Genomic DNA, 19,630 nt, shown 5'->3' with positions numbered 1-19,630 from the left:
TCTCTCTCTCTCTCTCTCTCTCTCTCTCTCTCAGTAAGGTAGACTATGTATATTTCATCATTATTTTTTTTATTTTCTCTTTATTTTCGTATCATTATTTATTGATCTATTAACAGAACACAACCACCGTCTCGTACAGTACAAAAGTAATAATAATAAAAATAATAATAATAGTAATAATAATAATTGGTCACTCTTTTTAGGCTTTTCTTAACAATCTTTCTTCTTTCTTGACTATTTTTTTCTTGGACACATTTTTCGTTTTTTCTTTATTTTTTTCATTTTCATTTTTTTTCTTAACATTTTTTTCTTTCTTTCCTAATTTTCTTTGATATTTCTTTTTTTTCTTTATTTTTTGTCTTGTCTTTTTCATTTTCTTTTTTTCTTTCATTCTCACGCACTTTATCATGTTTTTTTTATTTTCCTTTCCTTTCCTTTTCTTCTTCTTCCTTTCTCTATCTTTTCTTCCTTCCTCTGTGTCTGTTCTCATTTTCCTTTCCTTTCTTTTTCTTTCCTTTCAAATTTTCTTCCTTTCTCTCTTTTTTTTCCTTCCTTTCTTTCTCTTTTTTCCTCTTCCTTCTTTCTCGTCCCTTTCCTTTCCTTCCTTGTCTTCTTATCTTCTCTCAGTTTTTTCTTTCCTTCTTAATCTTTCTAAATTTACGACGAAATAACGATATAGGAATGAATTAACAGTGTGTGTGTGTGTGTGTGTGTGTGTGTGTGTGTGTGTGTGTGTGTGTGTGTGTGTGTGTGTGTGTGTGTGTGTGTGTGGTGGTGGGTGAGTGGTGAGTGGAGGTGGTGGTGGTGAGTGTGTGTGTGTGTGTGTGTGTGTGTGTGTGTGTGTGTGTGTGTGTGTGTGTGTGTGTGTGTGTGTGTGTGTGTGTGTGTGTGTGTGTGTGTGTGTGTCCCTGCCTATATAGATGCCCGGATTTGTTTCTCTCTCTCTCTCTCTCTCTCTCTCTCTCTCTCTCTCTCTCTCTCTCTCTCTCTCTCTCTCTCTCTCTCTCTCTCTCTCTCTCTCGCTCTCTCTCTCTCTCCCCTCCTCCTCCTCTTCCTCATTCGTCACAACTATCAACTGAACGAGGAGAAGGAGGAGGAGGAGGAGGAGGAGGAGGAGGAGGAAGAAAAAGAAGAAGGGAGGAGGAAGATGAGGAAAATAAGTAGAGAGAAAGGAAGACAAAGATCAAAGTAGTTGTAGTAGTAGTAGTAGTAGTAGTCTAGCATAGTAGTCTAGTAGTAGCATAACAACAGTAACAGTAGTAGCAGCAGCAGTAACAGCAGTAGAACCAGCAGGAGGAGGAGGAGGAGGAAGAGGAACCTAACACCACCACCACCAACAAACAACCACATATCACCACCAACACCACCACCACCTCCACCTCACAGCAAGGAGTGGAGCTGGCCCAACACACTCTGCACTTTCCCACCTTGCCCCTGCCCAGCACCTCCACCCCCACCACCCTCCATCTCCTCCACGTGGTCAGGATGAACCGCCCTCACATGGTGTTTAAGATGAGAGTTCTGCGCGGAGGCATATGGACATAGCCGGCACTGGTACGGTTTTTCCCCCGTGTGCGTGCGTAAATGGAACAGGAGATGCGCCCTTTGTGAAGCTCGGTAAGGGCAGTGCGTACATGAGTAAGGCTTCTCCCCAGTGTGCGTTCGTACATGCGAGTTGAGGTGAACCCTTTGAGCGGCGCGGTAAGGGCAGTGCGGACAGGCGTATGGGCGCTCTCCAGTGTGCGTGCGAAGGTGTGTGTTGAGGTGGTCACGTCTGTAGGTTGCGTACGAACACAGGTTGCAGGCGTATGGCTTCTCCGCCCCCTGCCCCGCCGCCTGCAAGGAGAGCCCCGGATTAGGATGCGTGGTTGCCTGGTGGTGGTGGTGGTGGTGGGGTATAGTCTAGGTGGTATTTTTTGGCTCTCCTTTTTTTTGGTGGTTTGGTGTTTTTTTTTTTTTTCTATCTACGTTATTTGGTTGGTTGGTAGTACTGGTTGGGTCTATGGTTGAGGCTCTCCGAGTGTGTGGTTGCCTGGTTGACTGACAGTGGTGGTTGGGTTAAGTCTGTGTGTGATTGCTTCTGCTTCCTTTTAGTTTTTCCGTGTTTGGTAGATTGGTTGACTGGTGGTGGTGGTGGTTGGTGGGGTATAGTCTATGGTGGTATTTTTTGGCTCTCCTTTTTTGGTAGTTGGGTTAATTTTTTTGTTTTGTTCCTATCTACGTTATTTGGTTGATTGGTTGGTAGTACTGGTTGGGTCTATGGTTGAGGCTCTCCGAGTGTGTGGTTGCCTGGTTGACTGACAGTAGTGGTTGGGATAAGTCTGTGTGTGGTTGCTGTCTTTTTGTTTTTCCGTGTTTGGTTGACTGGTTGACTGATGGTGGTGGCTGAAATGTGATGGTGTCTGTGGTTATTTTTTTTTTTAGTCTGTCTGTCTGTCTGTGTCAACCTTCCATCTCAATTCCTTCCTTCCTTCCTTTTTTTTTCTCTTCCTCTCTCTCTTTCTCCTTCTTCCTTTCCTCGTATTTCCTTGTTATCCCTCTCTCTCTACTTTCCCTTTCTATCTATCTATCCATCTCTTTCTCTTGCTAACCGATAAAGTAACTCAAAATAACCCTTCCATTCCTTCCTTCCTCTCTCTCCCATTCCCTTCTCCTCTTCCTCCTAAGAACCCTTCCTTTCCTCCCTTCCTTCCTCTCTCTCCATTCCCTCCTCCTCCTCCTAAGAACCCTTCCTTTCCTCCCTTCCTTCCTCTCTCTCCCATTCCCTTCTCCTCCTCCTCCTCCTAAGAACCCTTCCTTCCTTCCTTCCTCTCTCCCATTCCCTTATCCTCCCTCTCTTCCTCGCACCTTATTTCATGGCCGTGGGGGTGGAGGGCCGCTGGTGTGCCCGGATAACCAGCTGACCGGTCTCCTCATGCAGGCGGATATGGTCTTGCAAACTGCCTTCGTCCGGCGTTCTGTAAGGGCACCGCGGACATGACAGCTGGCGAGGGCGGGAGGAGGAGGAGGTGTGCGTCCGTAGATGTGTAACCAGGTGGCTTCTCTGCGCGGCCCGGTACTCGCAGGTGGGGCAGGCGAACGGTTTTTCCCCCGTGTGGCGCCGTATGTGCTTGGTGAGGATGTAGTTCGTCCGGGCGGCGTAGGGACAGTGCGGGCATTGGTACGGTTTTTCCCCCGTGTGAATGCGTATATGCTCGTGGAGGTGAATGCGTTGCGAGGCGGTAGGCAGTGTGGGCACGTGCGGCTTCTCGGGGTGGGGGTGGGTGGGGTGGGGGGGGTACTGCGTGGTGGTGACATACGGGCGTTGGTGGTGGGGGGTGGTGGTGGTGAGGGTGGTGGTGGTTTTTTCAGCGTTGAGAGCCTGTAACGAAACGGCTCGGATTAGCGGGTTGGTTGTGATATCTTTGTTTCCTAGCCTAGCACCACCACCACCACCACTGCCACCACCACCACCACCACCACTTACCACCATTTGTGTAGGCTGAGTGGCCGAGGCAAGTTTTAAGTCAGCGCCGTGTTCGTAGACTCCATGCTGTCCTGAAGACCGCATGATATCCCAGACTTTAGGGTTGGTATTCTTAAGACACTTTCGGTTCTCACATCAGCTATTTCTAAAGGTCAAAGAGGGGGTCAGTTGGGTTCTAATGAGTGTTTCTTCAGGTTCATGTTACAGAAGAAGCGTCAAACTACCGCCAGGGTCATACAACCACTCCTGGAAATGCCCAAAACTCCTATGAAAGCCTTGTCAAATGAGTGTTTCTTTAGGATCACGGTACAGAAGAAGGGTCAAACTACCACCAGGGTCATACAACCACTCCTGGAAATGCCCAAAACTCCTATGAAAGCCTTGTCAAATGAGTGTTTCTTTAGGTTCAGAAGAAGCGTCAAACTACCACCAGGGTCATACAACCACTCCTGGAAATGCCCAAAACTCCTATGAAAGCCTTGTCAAATGAGTGTTTCTTTAGGTTCATGGTACAGAAGAAGCGTCAAACTACCACCAGGGTCATACAACCACTCCTGGAAATGCCCAAAACTCCTATGAAAGCCTTGTCAAATGAGTGTTTCTTTAGGTTCATGGTACAGAAGAAGGGTCAAACTACCACCAGGGTCATACAACCACTCCTGGAAATGCCCAAAACTCCTATGAAAGCCTTGTCAAATATTTGTTTCTTTAGGTTCATGATACAGAATAAGAGTCAAACTACCACCAGGGTCATACTCCGGGGGGCAACATGAGCCAGGCAAGACGGCGCCACTATAAACACTTGCCTGCGCCACGAACAGGTTGGGGCCGACCACTACCAGAACCTACCAAGAAAGTCTATCCCAGCCACAGGTGAAAAGTAAAAAAAATATAAAAAAATAAAAAAAATAAATAAAAACTTGAATTTTTGGAGTGTTCATTATTTTATTTATTGTTTTGTTTTCCTTTCTTCCTCAGGTTTGTTCTTCTTGCGTGATATGTGTTTGTCTTTTCTCCTTCCTTCCTTCCTTCACTTTCCTTCTTCTCTTCCTTATGTTATATTTATGCTGTTACTTGTTATCTTCTTCCTTCTTCTCTTCTTCCTTCTCCTATTTCATTCCTTATTACTTTGTCTTTCGTTAATATATTCCTCCTCCTCCTCCTCCTCTTCCTGAAGGTAATATAGTAACAAATGCCTCGTTGTTTGCTTAATTTGTTTGTTTGTTGTTTTTGTTTACTTCACACACACACACACACACGGAAGGTAATCCCAGGTAGGTCATCTAATTAACGTGGGAATTATATATTTACCTGAGAAATACCTTGATGCGCTCTCTCTCTCTCTCTCTCTCTCTCTCTCTCTCTCTCTCTCTCTCTCTCTCTCTCTCTCTCTCTGTTATCTCCTTCCTCAGCCGTCCTTAAAGCATCTCCTTGCTCTCTCTCTCTCTCTCTCTCTCTCTCTCTCTCTCTCTCTCTCTCTCTCTCTCTGTTATCCTTTTCCACAGCCGTCCTTAAAGCATCTCCTTGCTCTTTCTTCCTCCTCCTCCTTCTCTTCTCCTCCTTCACTCTGTCTCTTCTTATCTCCGCTCTCCTCCTCCTCCTCCTCCTGTCCTCCCTCCTCCCTCCACTCCTCCTCCTCCTCCTCCAGCACACAAAAGGGGAATAACAAACACACACATACACATACATACACAAACCCTCTTTAATGTACACACAGCTTGGGTCTACATACAAACGTACATACATACATACATGCACACTATACATACATAATTATATATACATACATACAAGGCTATTTTTTCTATAGTTTCGAAGTACATAAACGAATTGTCTTTTTTTCTTTGTCTCTCTCTCTCTGCCTGCATTTACAAGGAAGAAGGGAAGGAAAGAAGAGTGGACGAATATATATATATATATATATATATATATATATATATATATATATATATATATATATATATATATATATATATATATATATATATATATATATATATATATATATATATATATATATATATATATATATATATATATATATATATATATATATATATATATATATATATATATATATATATATATATATATATATATATATATATATATATATATATATATATATATATATATATATATATATATATATATATATATATATATATATATATATATATATATATATATATATATATATATATATATATATATATATATATATATATATATATATATATATATATATATATATATATATATATATATATATTTGTACCGAAAGAATTGTCAATAAAGAATAATAAATAGGAGTACTTATCGTGAAGTAACACTAAACAAGAGGTAGGTACAAAAATAAATGTTCTGCGTCACAATGTTTGTACATATTTACACTGACAACAAAACGCCTCGCGCCGTGTGCTGGGGAAATAATATCATGCGCGTCCTTGTCACGGGACTCAGGGCAAACAAGAACGAGACGAGATGAAAACGACTGTTTTGTGTTTTTTCTTATCTGGGACACTAATGGCGGCTACCGTGCTGTCTGTACGCCTCATCTCCTCCTTCAGTAATAAGCTTGTCTTCCTCTACCTCCTCCTTTTCTTCTCTAATGCCTCTACCTCATCTAATAGCCTTCTTCTCCTCCTCCTCACACTCTACATCCTGCTCCTGCTGCTCCTCACGTGTGGGACATCATGTGCAGGTCGTACTGCAGGAGGTGCGTGGTGAGGAAGGGACACTTGGGGCAGGTGTAGTGCTCCTTGTCGGCATGGATATTCAAATGCCTCCTCAGCACCGCACTCTGACCGGCCGAGTAAGGGCAGTGCGGGCAGGCGAAGGGGCGGTCACCAGTGTGCGTGCGGGCGTGCGCCTTGAGGTCGCTCCGCTGCGCCGCGCGGTAGGGACACAGGGGGCAGGCGAACGGCTTCTCGCCTGTGTGTTTGCGTAAGTGCATCTTGAGGTTCTGCTTGGTGCCGGCGGCGTAGGGGCAGAGGGAGCACGTGTACGGCTTCTCCCCAGTGTGAATCCGCATGTGCCGCTTCAGGAGCCACCGGCGCTTGAAGGAGGACGTGCAGACCGCGCAGGGAAAGAGGCGTCCGTGGGCGTGGGCGTGCACGGGGATGGGAGTGGGCGGCGCCTCCTGCAGCTCCGTCTCGCACACCGCCGCCACGCCACACAACACCCGCACGCCCGACACCTATAACGGGAGAGGGAAGGGTCACTCCACGCGCCCCACCACGCCTCCCACGCCCACGCCTTCCCACGCCCACACACACATCTAAAGCTTTCCTCTACTAGTGGAAATGCACCATATAAGGGTTACGGCGCTCCCCACCAACAGCCACACTCCCACGACTTCCAACTCCCACATCTAAATTATTTCCTCTACTAGTGCCAAAACGCGCCCCTCACCATGCCGCCCACGCCTTCCCACGCCCAAACACATATCTAAAGGTTTCCTCAATGCCTCTAATAGCCTTCCCGCCCACGCCACGCCCACGCCCACACCTACATACTTCCGCTAATGGTGATAAGGTAGATATGGGTCACTGGCCGCGCCGTCACCCCCCCCTCCCCCGCCGTCCCCCCCCCCCCCCCCCCTCCATCCACATACACATACTTTCTTTACTACTACTATTAATGGTGTGATATTTGTTGTTATTGTTGTTGTTGTTGTTTTCTTATTGCAATTATCTACCTCTTCTTCTTCTTCTTCTTCTTCCTCCTGCTCCTCCTCTTTCTTAGCTTATTCTCTCTCTCTCTCTCTCTCTCTCTCTCTCTCTCTCTCTCTCTCTCTCTCTCTCTCTCTCTCTCTCTCAAAGTTTGTCTTCCCATTCTTTAGCTTATTCTTCTTCTTCCTCCTCCTCCTTCATCTTTTCTTCCTTTGTCTTCCTTTTCCTCTTTTCCTTCCCTTTTCTTCTCCTGTTTCCTATTTCTTTTCTTTCTCTTCCTCATCCTCCTCCTCCTCCTCCTCCTCCTCCTCTCTCCTACTTCTGTTCTTCCTTTGTCTTCCTTTTCCTCTTTTTATTCCCTTTTCTTCTCCTGTTTCCTATTTCTTTTCTTTCTCTTCCTCATTCTTCTTCTTCTTCTTCTTCTCCTCCTCCTCCTCCTCTCTCCTACTTCTTTTCTTCCTTTGTCTTCCTCTTCCTCTTTCCTTCAAGTGTTTTCTATTCCTTTTCCTTCTCTTCTTCTTTCTTCTCCTCCTCCTCCTCCTCTCGTTCAAAAAAAAAAAAAAAAAAAACTTAGAGGAAAATTTTTGGACTTTCTCTTCAAAGGAAATCGATAAAAAAAAAAAAAAAAAAATGAAAACAGGAAAAAAGTGAGTGATTTCGTTTTTCTTCGGACGAATTTTTGGGGGGATTTTTTTTTCTCTAATTTTTGTTGTTGTTGTTGTTGTTCTTGTTGTTGATGATGATGATGATGATGATGATGATGTTGTTGTTGTTGTTGTTGTTGATGATGACGTTGGCTAGTGTGTGCGTGTATAATCTCTCTCTCTCTCTCTCTCTCTCTCTCTCTCTCTCTCTCTCTCTCTCTCTCTCTCTCTCTCTCTCTCTCTCTCTCTCTCAATTTTCATGCCATCCAGATAAGACTTTGTAAATGCACATAACTCTCTCTCTCTCTCTCTCTCTCTCTCTCTCTCTCTCTCTCTCTCTCTCTCTCTCTCTCTCTCTCTCGTATTAATCGTTTTGAGTTATAAATTAAAGAAAAAAATGACAGGCAGTATTGGGAGCCGATATCGATATCGAGAGAGAGAGAGAAATGGGGAGGAGCGACAGGTAAAGGTGCTCTCTCTCTCTCTCTCTCTCTCTCTCTCTCTCTCTCTCTCTCTCTCTCTCTCTCTCTCTCTCTCTCTCTAATTAAAGAGGTCGAGCAGTAAATGTATTTCTGATTGAATGTGTGAAATCTCTATATCTCTCTCTCTCTCTCTCTCTCTCTCTCTCTCTCTCTCTCTCTCTCTCTCTCTCTCTCTCTCTCACCCAAAGTTAAAACAAAGACACTCTACTATAATTTCTCTTTATTTACATCCTTATTTGTTTGTTTGTTTTCCTACCACGAGAATATATATAAAAAAGATGTTTCTATTTTACAATCACCAATGTTTATATATGTACAGTTTTTCTTATCTATCTATATATCTATCTATCAATCATTTTTTTTTTGTATTTCCATTTCTCTCTCTCTCTCTCTCTCTCTCTCTCTCTCTCTCTCTCTCTCTCTCTCTCTCTCTCTCTCTCTCTCTCTCTCTCTCTCTCCTTCATTTTCTCTTTTTTTCTCTCTCTCTCTCTTTCTCTCTCTCTCTCTCTCTCTCTCTCTCTCTCTCTCTCTCTCTCTCTCTCTCTCTCTCTCTCTCTCTCTCCTTCATTTCCAACTCTTTTTCTCTACTTTCTCTTTTTTTTCAATTAACCTTTTTCTCCTCCTCTCTCTTTCTCTCTTTCTAGTCTTCTAATTTCCTTTCTCTGTTTCTCTTTCGTAATATTCTTCATTTTATTTTTTTCTATCTCTATATCAATCTTTATTTCCATTCTCTCTCTCTCTCTCTCTCTCTCTCTCTCTCTCTCTCTCTCTCTCTCTCTCTCTCTCTCTCCTCCTTTATTTTCAACTCTTTTTTTTCTCTCTCTACCTTCTCTCTCTTTTTCCTTCATTCGCTATCTCTCTCTCTCTCTCTCTCTCTCTCTCTCTCTCTCTCTCTCTCTCTCTCTCTCTCTCTCTCTCTCTCTCTCTCTCTCTCTCTCTCTCTCTCTCTCTCTCTCTCTCTCTCTCTCTCTCTCTCTCTCTCTCTCTCTCTCTCTCTCTCTCTCTCTCTCTCTGTATCCCACCGCTGCCACCAGTGTAACAATCTCTCTCTCTCTCTCTCTCTCTCTCTCTCTCTCTCTCTCTCTCTCTCTCTCTCTCTCTCTCTCTCTCTCTCTCTCTCTCTGTATCCCACCGCTGCCACTCTTTCGTATTAATCTTCATCTTCTATCTATCTATCTATCTATCTACCTATCTATCTATTTACAGTTGGTATGTACAGACCCGTAAAGAAGGGAAAGGAATGGAAGGTATGATGTAAAATTGCCCTAAGATAGTAAGATAGGGAGAAAGATATAATGTGGAATAGGTCTTTCTTTGTTTCCTCTTCTTAGACCTACCGTAAGATAGTGAAGGATAGGCCTCTCTTTTTCTTCTAAGGCTGAGATGAGAAATAATTGACTTAACTTAATTTGGGTATGTATAGGTACTAACTGATTAACTAGCTACCTACTTACCTAACCTATACTGACTAATTGACAAACTTGACTGAATTACTGACCGACTGACTAACTGATTGACTCCTTACTTAACCAACTTACTAACTAACTAACCTAACCTAATCTAACCTAACTTAGTTTATGCTAACCTAACCTAACCTAACCATAACCAAACATAACAAAACAACCATAACCAAACCTACCCTAACCTTACCAAACCTAACCATACCATAACCTAACCTAACCAAACCCAACCTAACCATATCCAAACCAAACCCAACCTAACCTAACCATATCCAAACCAAACCTAACCAAACCATAACCTAACCATACCATACCATGACCAAACCTAACCTAACCAAACCTAACCTAACCATATCCAAACCAAACCTAACCTAACCTAACCATATCCTATCCAAACCAAACCTAACCTAACCTAACCATAACCAAACCTAACCATACCATACCATACCATAACCTAACCATAACCAAACCTAACCTAACCATACCATACCATAACCAAACCTAACCTAACCATATCATACCATAACCTAACCAAACCTAACCAAACCTAACCATATCCAAACCAAACCTAACCATACCATACCATACCATACCAAACCTAACCTAACCTAACCATAACCAAACCTAACCTAACACCCACCACCACTACCACCACCACCATCCCCAGCATAATAGCCAGCAGTGTGCATTCTTCTAATATGGCTTTTCACATTGCCGCTCTGAGTCGACCTATAGGAACAATGCGGGCAGGCGTAGGGCAGCTCTCCGGTGTGAATGCGGAGGTGAACCTTGAGCTTACACTTGTCATAGGAGGAGTAGCCGCAGTATGGGCATGTGTAGTGACCCGTGGGGGATTTTGTGAGCTTCAGAGAGGTGGATGGGTGGGTTGATGGGGTGGATGAGGGTGGGAAGGTTGTGTTAGAAAGTGGAATAGGTGGTGGGAGTCCTGGTTCTAATTCTTCTATTCCTTCTCCTATTCCTCCTCCTCCTATCCCTATTCTTGCTCCTCCTCCTCCTCCTCTTCTTCCTTCACTCATGTTTGGGCCTAGTATGCTACCTCCTCCTCCTCCTCCTCCTGCTCTTCCTCTTCCTCCTCTTTTCCTTCCTCCTCCTCCTCCTTCGTCAGTAGTGGTATGGAGATTGAGGTAACTTGTCTGGATGTAGGTTCTTCCTCCTCCTCCTCCTCCTCCTCCTCTAAGACCTGTACCTCCTCCTCTACTTCCTCCTCCTCCTCCTCCTCTTAGGGTGCCCTGCGGAGTAAGCACTGCCGCCACCTGGGAGGGAATGGACAAAACCAACTCAGAACTCTGTCCGCCGAAGGGGATCTGATCTTAATCTTGTAGCAACCTATAGATTCTGATCCTACCTATAGAGATTCTGAACCTACCTAAATGTTGGGCTGATCTTACGCTCTCTGTTTGTCTAATGTGATCTTATGTTATGTACTCCGTGTGTCCGTAAAGTTTCTGGTCTATCAGTTTTTGTTTGTTTGTTTGTTAGTTAAGAGCTTTTGAACTCAAGTCTTGCCAATGGAAAAAAAAAACCAGGCCATTTACAAAACATAAGAGAAAAGAAAACAGGCCATTTACAAAGAAAAACAGACCATTTACAAAGAAAAAAAACAGGCCATTTAAAAAAAGGCCGTCTAAAAAAAATAAAAAAAAAGGCCATTTACAAAAAAAAAGACCAGGCCATTTAAAGAGGTCATTAAAAAATCAGGCAATTTAATAAAACAGGCTTAAAAAAATATCATCTTCTTTATATTAAATCTCCTCCAACAAACATCTTCACCTTCTCCATCATCTTTTTTTTAACCTCTCCTTCATTTTCTCTTTTCCCTCATCATCCCCACCTCATCTTATTGCTTCTATCTATTTTTCTTCTTTGCTTTCTATTTTCCTTCTTCTCTATCTTTCTTTTCCTTCATTTTATCTTAACTTCCCTTATCTTCCCCCCTAACCCTTATCATTTTCTTTATCTTTCTTATTTTCTTCTTTTCTTTTCTTATTGACTTTCTTATTCATTCTTTCTTTTTTGCTTTCTTTTCTTCCTTTCTCTATCTTTCTTTCGTGTTTGCTTTCTCTCAATTCCTTTCTTTTTCTTTCTCATTCTCTTTCTTTCTTATTTGCTTTCTCGTTCTCCAGCTCTCGTTTTGGCTACTTATTCTTTCTTATTTATTCTCTTCCTTATTTCCGTGTGGAGGGGAGGAGGGAAGGAAGGGACGGGAGGGGAGGGAGCGAAGCGAGAGAAGATGAGGGAGATAACAACGACGAAGGAGGAGACGAAGAAGAAGAAGAAGAACCAGAAGGAAGAGGAAGAGGCAAAGAAGAAGGAGGAGGAGGAGGAGGCTTGCCCGTGTAGGAAGGAAGAGAAGAACTAGACATCAACAACGCCGAAGAAGAAGAAGAAGGAACCAGCGACGGAGGAGACGGGGACGAGACCGCGGAAGGAGGAGGAAGAGGAGGAGGCAGAGGAGGAGGAAGCTTGCCCGTGTAGCTATGCCTCCTCTTCGCATGGTCCTTGAGGTGGCCGAGTTGCGTGCTCCGGTGGTCGCAGAAGGGGCAGGCGTACGGCTTCTCCCCAGTGTGGGTTCGCGTGTGTCTCCGGAGGTCTTCCAGCTGGCGAAAGTTCTTGGAGCAGACGACGCACCGGTACTTGAGGAAGCGGAGCGGTGAGTAGCTTTGGTGGAGGTGCTGGTGGTGGTGGTGTGGAGGGTTCGTGGTGTTGTGGTGGTGGTGGTGATTGCCTAGTTTGTTGCCCGGCCCTGCGCCGCCGCCCACTTCCTGCGGCACCAAGAGAAAGGACGTTGTAGGGGCGGTTGACTACTGACGGTGGTGGCGGCGGGCGACACCACCAGTGTTTTGTAATCGTGATTACTGATTACTTTGGCAAAAAGTAATCAATTACTAATCGATTACCTTTACAATTACTGTGATTTTGAGATTATGGGTTCGTTTTTCAATGCCCTCCTTACACTGTACCAACCCAGCACCCATTCCCACTACTGCACGGCACCTTATTTCATTTCTCTGAGGAACATTTTCCAGTAACTTAAACGTAAATAGAAATCATCTGGTTTTATTTGATAGGGTTTTAATCTTCATATCACAAGCTCTCCCTTTTTCGGCCGTTCCCTCGGCGTCAGTTCCGACAGCCTCAGTCAGGCCCCTATGAGCATTCTATGAACAACTTTTATGAAAATAAGGTCTGGAAGTTTAGAAAGGTAAAAATTTTGCCTTCCTAAAATTCCACTCCTGATTCTTGGTTTGTGAGTTGGTTATGAGTGACATCTCTTACTGAGGGAGGATAAACCCTGCCCCTCTTGTCTACTCTCCCCTTCATCACCATCACCATCACCACCGCCTTTGTCATTTATCACTCCTTCACCTCCTCTCTGTCTTTCCAATCAGCCGTGCCGCATATAAGCCAACCGGCCTCTTGCTGACAGCCTCCTCCTTCCTTCCTTTCTTATGGTTTTAGTTAAGGGATGAACACAATAGACTGGCTCCTTCCTTCCTTCCTTTCTTATGGTTTTAGTTAAGGGATGAACACAATAGACTGGCTCCTTCCTTCCTTCCTTTCTTATGGTTTTAGTTAAGGGATGAACACAATAGACTGGCTCCTTCCTTCCTTCCTTTCTTATGGTTTTAGTTAAGGGATGAACACAATAGACTGGCTCCTTCCTTTCTTATGGTTTTAGTTAAGGGATGAACACAATAGACTGGCTCCTTCCTTTCTTCCTTTCTTATGGTTTTAGTTAAGGGATGAACACAATAGACTGGCTCCTTCCTTCCTTCCTTTCTTATGGTTTTAGTTAAGGGATGAACACAATAGACTGGCTCCTTCCTTTCTTTCTTATGGTTTTAGTTAAGGGATGAGCACAATAGACTGGCTCCTTCCTTTCTTATGGTTTTAGTTGAGGGATGAACACAATAGACTGGCTCCTTCCTTTCTTTCGTGTTATTGTTTTCGTTCAAGGGACAGAGACAACAGACCGACTCCTTCCTTTCCATTTTCTTTTTTCCTTTGTGTGTTCGTTGGGGGGATAAACACAAACAAACAACGTCATCAAATCCATCTTGGTGAGCATTTTATTACAAAACGATACGTATCATAAAATAAAAAACCTTTAAATAATAAGCCTTAACTCTTAACGGGAACGAAGGGGGGGAAGGAAGGAAGGAAGGAAGGAAGGAAGAACAAGATAAACGAAAGATTGACAAGAGCACCAAAGGAAGAATATGAGAATGATGACAAGGAAAGAAATGAAGGAAGGAAGGAAAAATAGGAATACGGAGAAAGAAGGGAAGGAAGAGCTGATGGCAGAGGAAGGAAGAAGGGAAAGAGAAGGAAAGAAGAGAGAATGGCAGAAAGAAGGGAGGGAAAGACAAGAAAAATAGATGAAGGAAGGAAGGAAGGAAAGACACAAAAAGAAAGCCAGAAAGATAGAATGAAAAGGAGAAAAAGAACAGCAATAAAGGAAGGAAGAAAGAAAGAAAGAATGAAAGAAAGAAAAAAAAGGAAAAAAGAAAAAATGAATGAATGAGAGGAAGGAAAGAAAGAAAAAAGAAAAAGAAAGAAAGGAAGGAGGGAAGGAAGAAAATAAGTAAGTAAGGAAGGAAGAAAGAAAGAAGGAAAGAAAGGAAGAAAGAAAAAAAGAAAGGAAGGAAGGAGGGAAGGAAGGGACACAGGTTGACACAGGAACACCACATTTCTCTATAACATTTACTGGCAGCGGCAGAGACGGAACAAGCGACCGAGGGAATTAACAGGAACCACAAAAAAATAAAAAAAAAGAAAAAATTGAAGGGGGGGGGGTGCAGAAAAAAAAAGGGGGGGGGGGGGGGAGAAGGGGTGGTGATGATGGTGGTGGTGGTTAGACATGAAGTGCAGTTTCCATCACCATCATCATCACCACTATCACCACCACCACCACCTTCCTTTCATCACCACTATCACCACTTCTATCACCTATCACCACCAACATCACCATCTCCTTCCTCTTCTTCATCACCACTACACCGGTTCTTTTCTCCTTCATCACCACCACTGTCATCACCACCATCACCACGCCCCCCTCACCAGGAACAAACAACACCGCTTTAAGTAGCATCACCACCACCACCACCACCCGGGGTACATCACCACCATCACCACCACTATCACCACACCATCACTGCACCGGGCTCAAGTTGCACCGTCTCCGCTAGGTACTAACGCGCTCACTTACAAACCTACGACGTCATTTTGTGGGCGGTAAGTAAGTTGGCAGGTAGGAAGCAAAGCACTTATAATAATAATAGTAATAGAAGCAGTAATTATGATAACCGAGATTGTTTGAATAAATAACACAACACAACACAACACACGCACGTCAGGAACAATGTGCTAAATGCGTTTAAGCGACTCGACGCGCTGCTGCTTCATCAAGAGAATCATGATGGCCGTGTTTGCCGGAGTGGAAGACGCGCCCATTTCCTACACATATCCTGACCTTTGACCTCAGCACCGGGTGGAGGGTGACCTGCTTGACCTGGAAGTTTGTTAACCTCGGCAGGTCACCTGTAGGTAATGCGTCCAAGACGCAGTTAATTTTTCGAATTGCTCTGAGAAAGAGTGCGTCTTCTATGCCGGCACACACGGTAAATACTGGCTGGCAAGTTACACTAAACAAAAAAACAAAAACACAAAAAAAGTATAAGGAACATATCAACGCGTATCAGCGACTTGGAATGGCAGAGGAACATTTGTATGGTTGGTCAAGGGGCGACCCTCCACGGTGGAGGGCCAGGCGCTCCAGGAAACACAAGGAACAAAACCAGTGACTTGGAATGGGGCTGGAATGGCGCCGTGGAGAAACAATGCCGTGAGGAACGAGAGAAACACTGAGTGACTCAGTCATGTAAACGCAAACATAACAAGGCAGCGCTGGGATGACAAATAAATAGACAAATAAATGAATAAATAAATAAATACAGATTCATCGATACAAAACCTCCATTACTCTAATTACGTATCACCACCACCACCACCACCACCACTAATAACAACAATAATAATAATAATAATGACAATAATAATAACAATAACAGCAGACAAAGCCATCACCACATTGCCATGAAAATGATAAAAACAATAAAAACTGACGACGGCAAAAATATTAACAATAATAATGATAATAATAATAATAATAATAATAGCGAGAGATCACGGGGGTAAGTTAAGTAATTCAATGTTTCCTTAGCCTATGTTTTTTTGCTTTATCTTACTTGCTGGCTTACTTAACTAGTCTTACTGGCAGCAACACACACACACACACACACACACACACACACACACAAGTTGGCAGCTGGTGGGTAGTAGTAACAAGCACATTCATACATGCAGACACACGTACACTAATCATTCACACATACATACACACACGCACACACACACATTGGCGGACTAATATCACATCCCCGGACTGAACCCACCAATCACAGCCCACCTTTTTTGGCAATGAGGAAGCCCATTGGTGGATCGGTCCTGGCGATGCACCAATGGGCGGCTCCTCTCCCCTGCACTGGCTTGGCGGGGGAAGGCTAGTGGCTGGTTGTATTTTGAACACACCAATGAAGATTTAGAGTTTATCACAATGTTTAACCCCACCACGCGTGGGAGCGGTGCTCATCTCCGTCACACTGGCCCTTAAGTGAATAAGAACGTAAGGAGTCTGCAAGAGGCCGGTAGGCCTGTACAAGGCAGCTCCTGTGAAATGTTCCTTGAGCCTGTGGTGGGAAGAACCCACTACTCCGGGACACAGGCCCAATGTGACATCCGGGTCACCACAGTTTACCTTCCCCAGGTGCCAGGTACACATTTATCCACCAGCCCCAAAGGGAGGAGGAACAGCTGGGTGAGCTGTACACCGAATGCCCGGGCCGGGGTTTGAACACAGGCCCACGGATTCGTAGCAAAGCACACTAAGCACTCGACCACGGAGTGGTCAAATTCGTTACCACCTCTTTCCAAGCTAGACACGCAGGGGGGTGGAGTGAGCCAGGCAGGCGTGTAGGCAGGCCAATCAAGGCCCCCACACCTGCCGCCTCTCCTCAGGTGGGCACACACAGGTGGGTTCCGTAGCGAAGCGGGGACACCTACGTCACTACACACAGACGGACACCGACGGATGCACGGACAGACAGACAGACAGACAGACAGATAGATTGACAGACGTACGTTCGGATTGTGAGCTGGACTGACTGACTGACTGACTGACTGGATACAAATAAACACAGACAATTCGGTATATTTTAACTGACTGACTGAGATTGAAGGGACAGACAGACAGGCAGAGATGCAGACAGACAGACAGAAACACCGGGGGACTTTGACGGTTAAAAATGACTGGACTGACTGACTGACTGGTTGACTGACTGACTGATTGGCAAAACTGGGACTGGACAGACAGGCAGACAGACACCATGGAAGCTTTTGACAGTTAAAATGATTGACTGCCTGACTGATTGACTGACTGACTGACTGGCTGACTGGTACTGGACTTGAATTGAATGAGTATCTATGCAGTAAGCTATTATTTTTTTTTCTTGTTTTTTTGTAGTTGTTTGATGATGGACTATTGTGTGTGTGTGTGTGTGTGTGTGTGTGTGTGTGTGTGTGTGTGTGTGTGTGTTTGGGGTGAAAATACTGGTTGATTGTAGGTCTGATTTGGTTTGGTTAGATAAGGTAAGGTAAGGTAAGGTAAGGTAAGGTAAGGTTAGGTTAGGTTAGGTTAGGTAAGGTGAGATAAGGTTAGGTAAGGTAAGGTAAGGTTAGGTAAGGTAAGGTTAGGTAAAATTAGGTTAGGTAAAATTAGGTTAGGTTCAGTAAGGCAAGGTTAAGTTAGATCAGATTAGGTAAGGTTAAGTATGGTAAGGTTAGGTAAGGTAAGGTTGGGAAAGGTAAGGTTAGGTTAGGTAAGGTAAGGTTAGATTTGGTTAGGTAAGGATACATTAGGTTAGGTTAAGTAAGGTTAGGTCAGATTAGGTAAGGTTAGGTTAGGTAAGGTAAGGTTAGATTTGGTTAGTTAAGGATACATTAGGTTAGGTTAAGTAAGGTAAGGTTAGGTCAGATTAGGTAAGGTTTGGTTAGGTAAGGTTAGATTTGGTCAGGTAAGGATACATTAGGTTAGATTAAGTAAGGTAAGGTAAGGTTAGGTCAGATTAGGTAAGGTAAGGTTAGATTTGGTTAGGTAAGGGTACATTAGGTCAGGTTAAGTAAGGTAAGGTTAGGTTAGGTAAGGTTAGATTTGGTTAGGTAAGGATACATTAGGTTAGATTAAGTAAGGTAAGGTAAGGTTAGGTCAGATTAGGTAAGGTTTGGTTAGGTAAGGTTAGATTTGGTTAGGTAAGGGTACATTAGGTTAGATTAAGTAAGGTTAGGTCAGATTAGGTAAGGTTTGGTTAGGTAAGGGTACATTAGGTCAGGTTAAGTAAGGTAAGGTAAGGTTAGGTTAGGTAAGGATACATTAGGTTAGATTAAGTAAGGTAAGGTTAGGTCAGATTAGGTAAGGTTTGGTTAGGTAAGGTAAGGTTAGATTTGGTTAGGTAAGGGTACATTAGGTAAGGTTAAGTAAGGTAAGGTAAGGTAAGGTTAGATTTGGTTAGGTAAGGGTACATTAGGTCAGGTTAAGTAAGGTAAGGTAAGGTAAGGTTAGATTTGGTTAGGTAAGGATACATTAGGTTAGATTAAGTAAGGTAAGGTAAGGTTAGGTCAGATTAGGTAAGGCAAGGTGGGGTAAGGTAAGGTAAGGTAAGGCAAGGTGTCTGTATACTAAATTACGACTGTCATCACCACTATCACCACCACCACCTTCATCACCACCATCATGTAAAAGCCATATGGAAAGCAGTATCACCATCACCACCACCATCACCACTAAAACTACAGCTACAGAATGACAAGTAATGGTCCTCAAATCCCCCTTCTCCCTCCTCCTCCTCCTCCTCCTCCTTGTCCTCCCCTTCTACTTCCCCCCTACACCTCCCCCTTCCTTTCCCCTCCACCGACACAGCTTACAAAAGAATCACAGAACAGTAAATGTAATACAGGGAGCGATGAGACAGACAGGCAGACAGACGGACGTGATATTCTGTCTGTTTCCGAGTCTTGTTGTTTGCAGAAGTTGGTTGTTTGTTTGTGGTTTTCCGAGTGACAGACGATTGATGACTGCCCGTTTCTCATTGTTATTCTTATTATTGTTATTTCTTGTTATTTTCAAAAGAGGAGAATGTTGTTTTTGTTGTTGTCTGCACAGAAGAGAAAGTTGGTTGTTTGTTTGTGGTTTTCCGAGAGACAGACGTTTGATGACTGCCCATCTCTCATTCTTATTATTGTTATTTCTTGTTATTTTCAAAAGAGGAGAATGTTGTTTTTGTTGTTGTTTGCACAGAAGAGAAAATTGTTTGTTTGTTTGTGGTTTTCCGAGAGACAGACGATTGATGACTGCCCGTTTCTCATTGTTATTCTTATTTTTGTTATTTCTTGTTATTTTCAAAACAGGAGAATGTTGTTTTTGTTGTTGTTTGCAGAAGAGAAAGTTGTTTGTTTGTTTGTGGTTTTCCGAGAGACAGACGATTGATGACTTAGCCTGTTTCTCATTCTTATTCTTATTATTGTTATTTTCAAAAGAGGAGAATGTTGTTTTTGTTGCTGTCTGCACAGAAGAGAAAGTTGGTTGTCTGTTTGTGGTTTTCCGAGAGACAGACGATTGATGACTGCCCGTTTCTTCTTATTTTTGTTATTTCTTGTTATTTTCAAGAGGAGAATATTGTTTTTGTTGTTATCTGCACAGAAGAGAAAGTTGGTTGTCTGTTTGTGGTTTTCCGAGAGACAGACGATTGATGACTGCGCCTGTTTCTCA

At 43.5% G+C, this 19,630-nt stretch overlaps 1 protein-coding gene and 1 long non-coding RNA gene across 22 annotated transcripts in view; one reads left to right on the top strand and one right to left on the bottom strand.

Annotated features, from left to right (window-relative positions):
- The window catches only part of LOC126986112 (longitudinals lacking protein, isoforms A/B/D/L-like), a 91,792-nt gene that overhangs the window by 51,717 nt on the left and 20,445 nt on the right, over positions 1-19,630 (bottom strand). The window contains exons 5-6 of one of the 19 annotated variants that reach the window (XR_007739286.1): positions 10,052-11,000; positions 8,730-9,942 (exon numbers count right to left, since the gene is read on the bottom strand). The exons of 14 other annotated variants lie outside the window; for them this stretch is intronic. Coding sequence is in view for 4 of the 5 variants with exons in the window: in XM_050841825.1 (XP_050697782.1) it covers positions 10,356-11,000 (645 nt within the window). In the remaining variant the exon portion in view is untranslated. Of the gene's footprint in view, positions 1-1,142; positions 1,837-5,746; positions 6,666-8,729; positions 11,001-11,469; positions 12,510-19,630 lie in introns of those variants that run through there. 4 more of the 19 variants (XM_050841829.1, XM_050841828.1, XM_050841825.1 and 1 more) reach the window with 4 other exon arrangements.
- On the top strand, positions 15,410-19,398 carry LOC126986113 (uncharacterized). Of its 3 annotated transcripts, none has more exons than XR_007739290.1 (3): positions 15,410-17,759; positions 17,850-18,114; positions 18,435-19,398. It is a non-coding gene; the product is annotated as an uncharacterized LOC126986113 (long non-coding RNA). The 3 variants fall into 3 exon arrangements; XR_007739289.1 differs by lacking the exon at positions 18,435-19,398 and adding an exon at positions 18,320-18,334 and having other exon boundaries at positions 17,850-18,099; XR_007739288.1 differs by lacking the exon at positions 18,435-19,398 and adding an exon at positions 18,225-18,239.

This window comes from Eriocheir sinensis, chromosome 61 (assembly GCF_024679095.1).
Source record: "Eriocheir sinensis breed Jianghai 21 chromosome 61, ASM2467909v1, whole genome shotgun sequence".
Classification (NCBI taxonomy): Eukaryota; Metazoa; Arthropoda; class Malacostraca; order Decapoda; family Varunidae; genus Eriocheir; species Eriocheir sinensis.
Note: the sequence above shows the minus strand (reverse complement) of the source record. Positions and strands in the feature narration are given on the sequence as shown.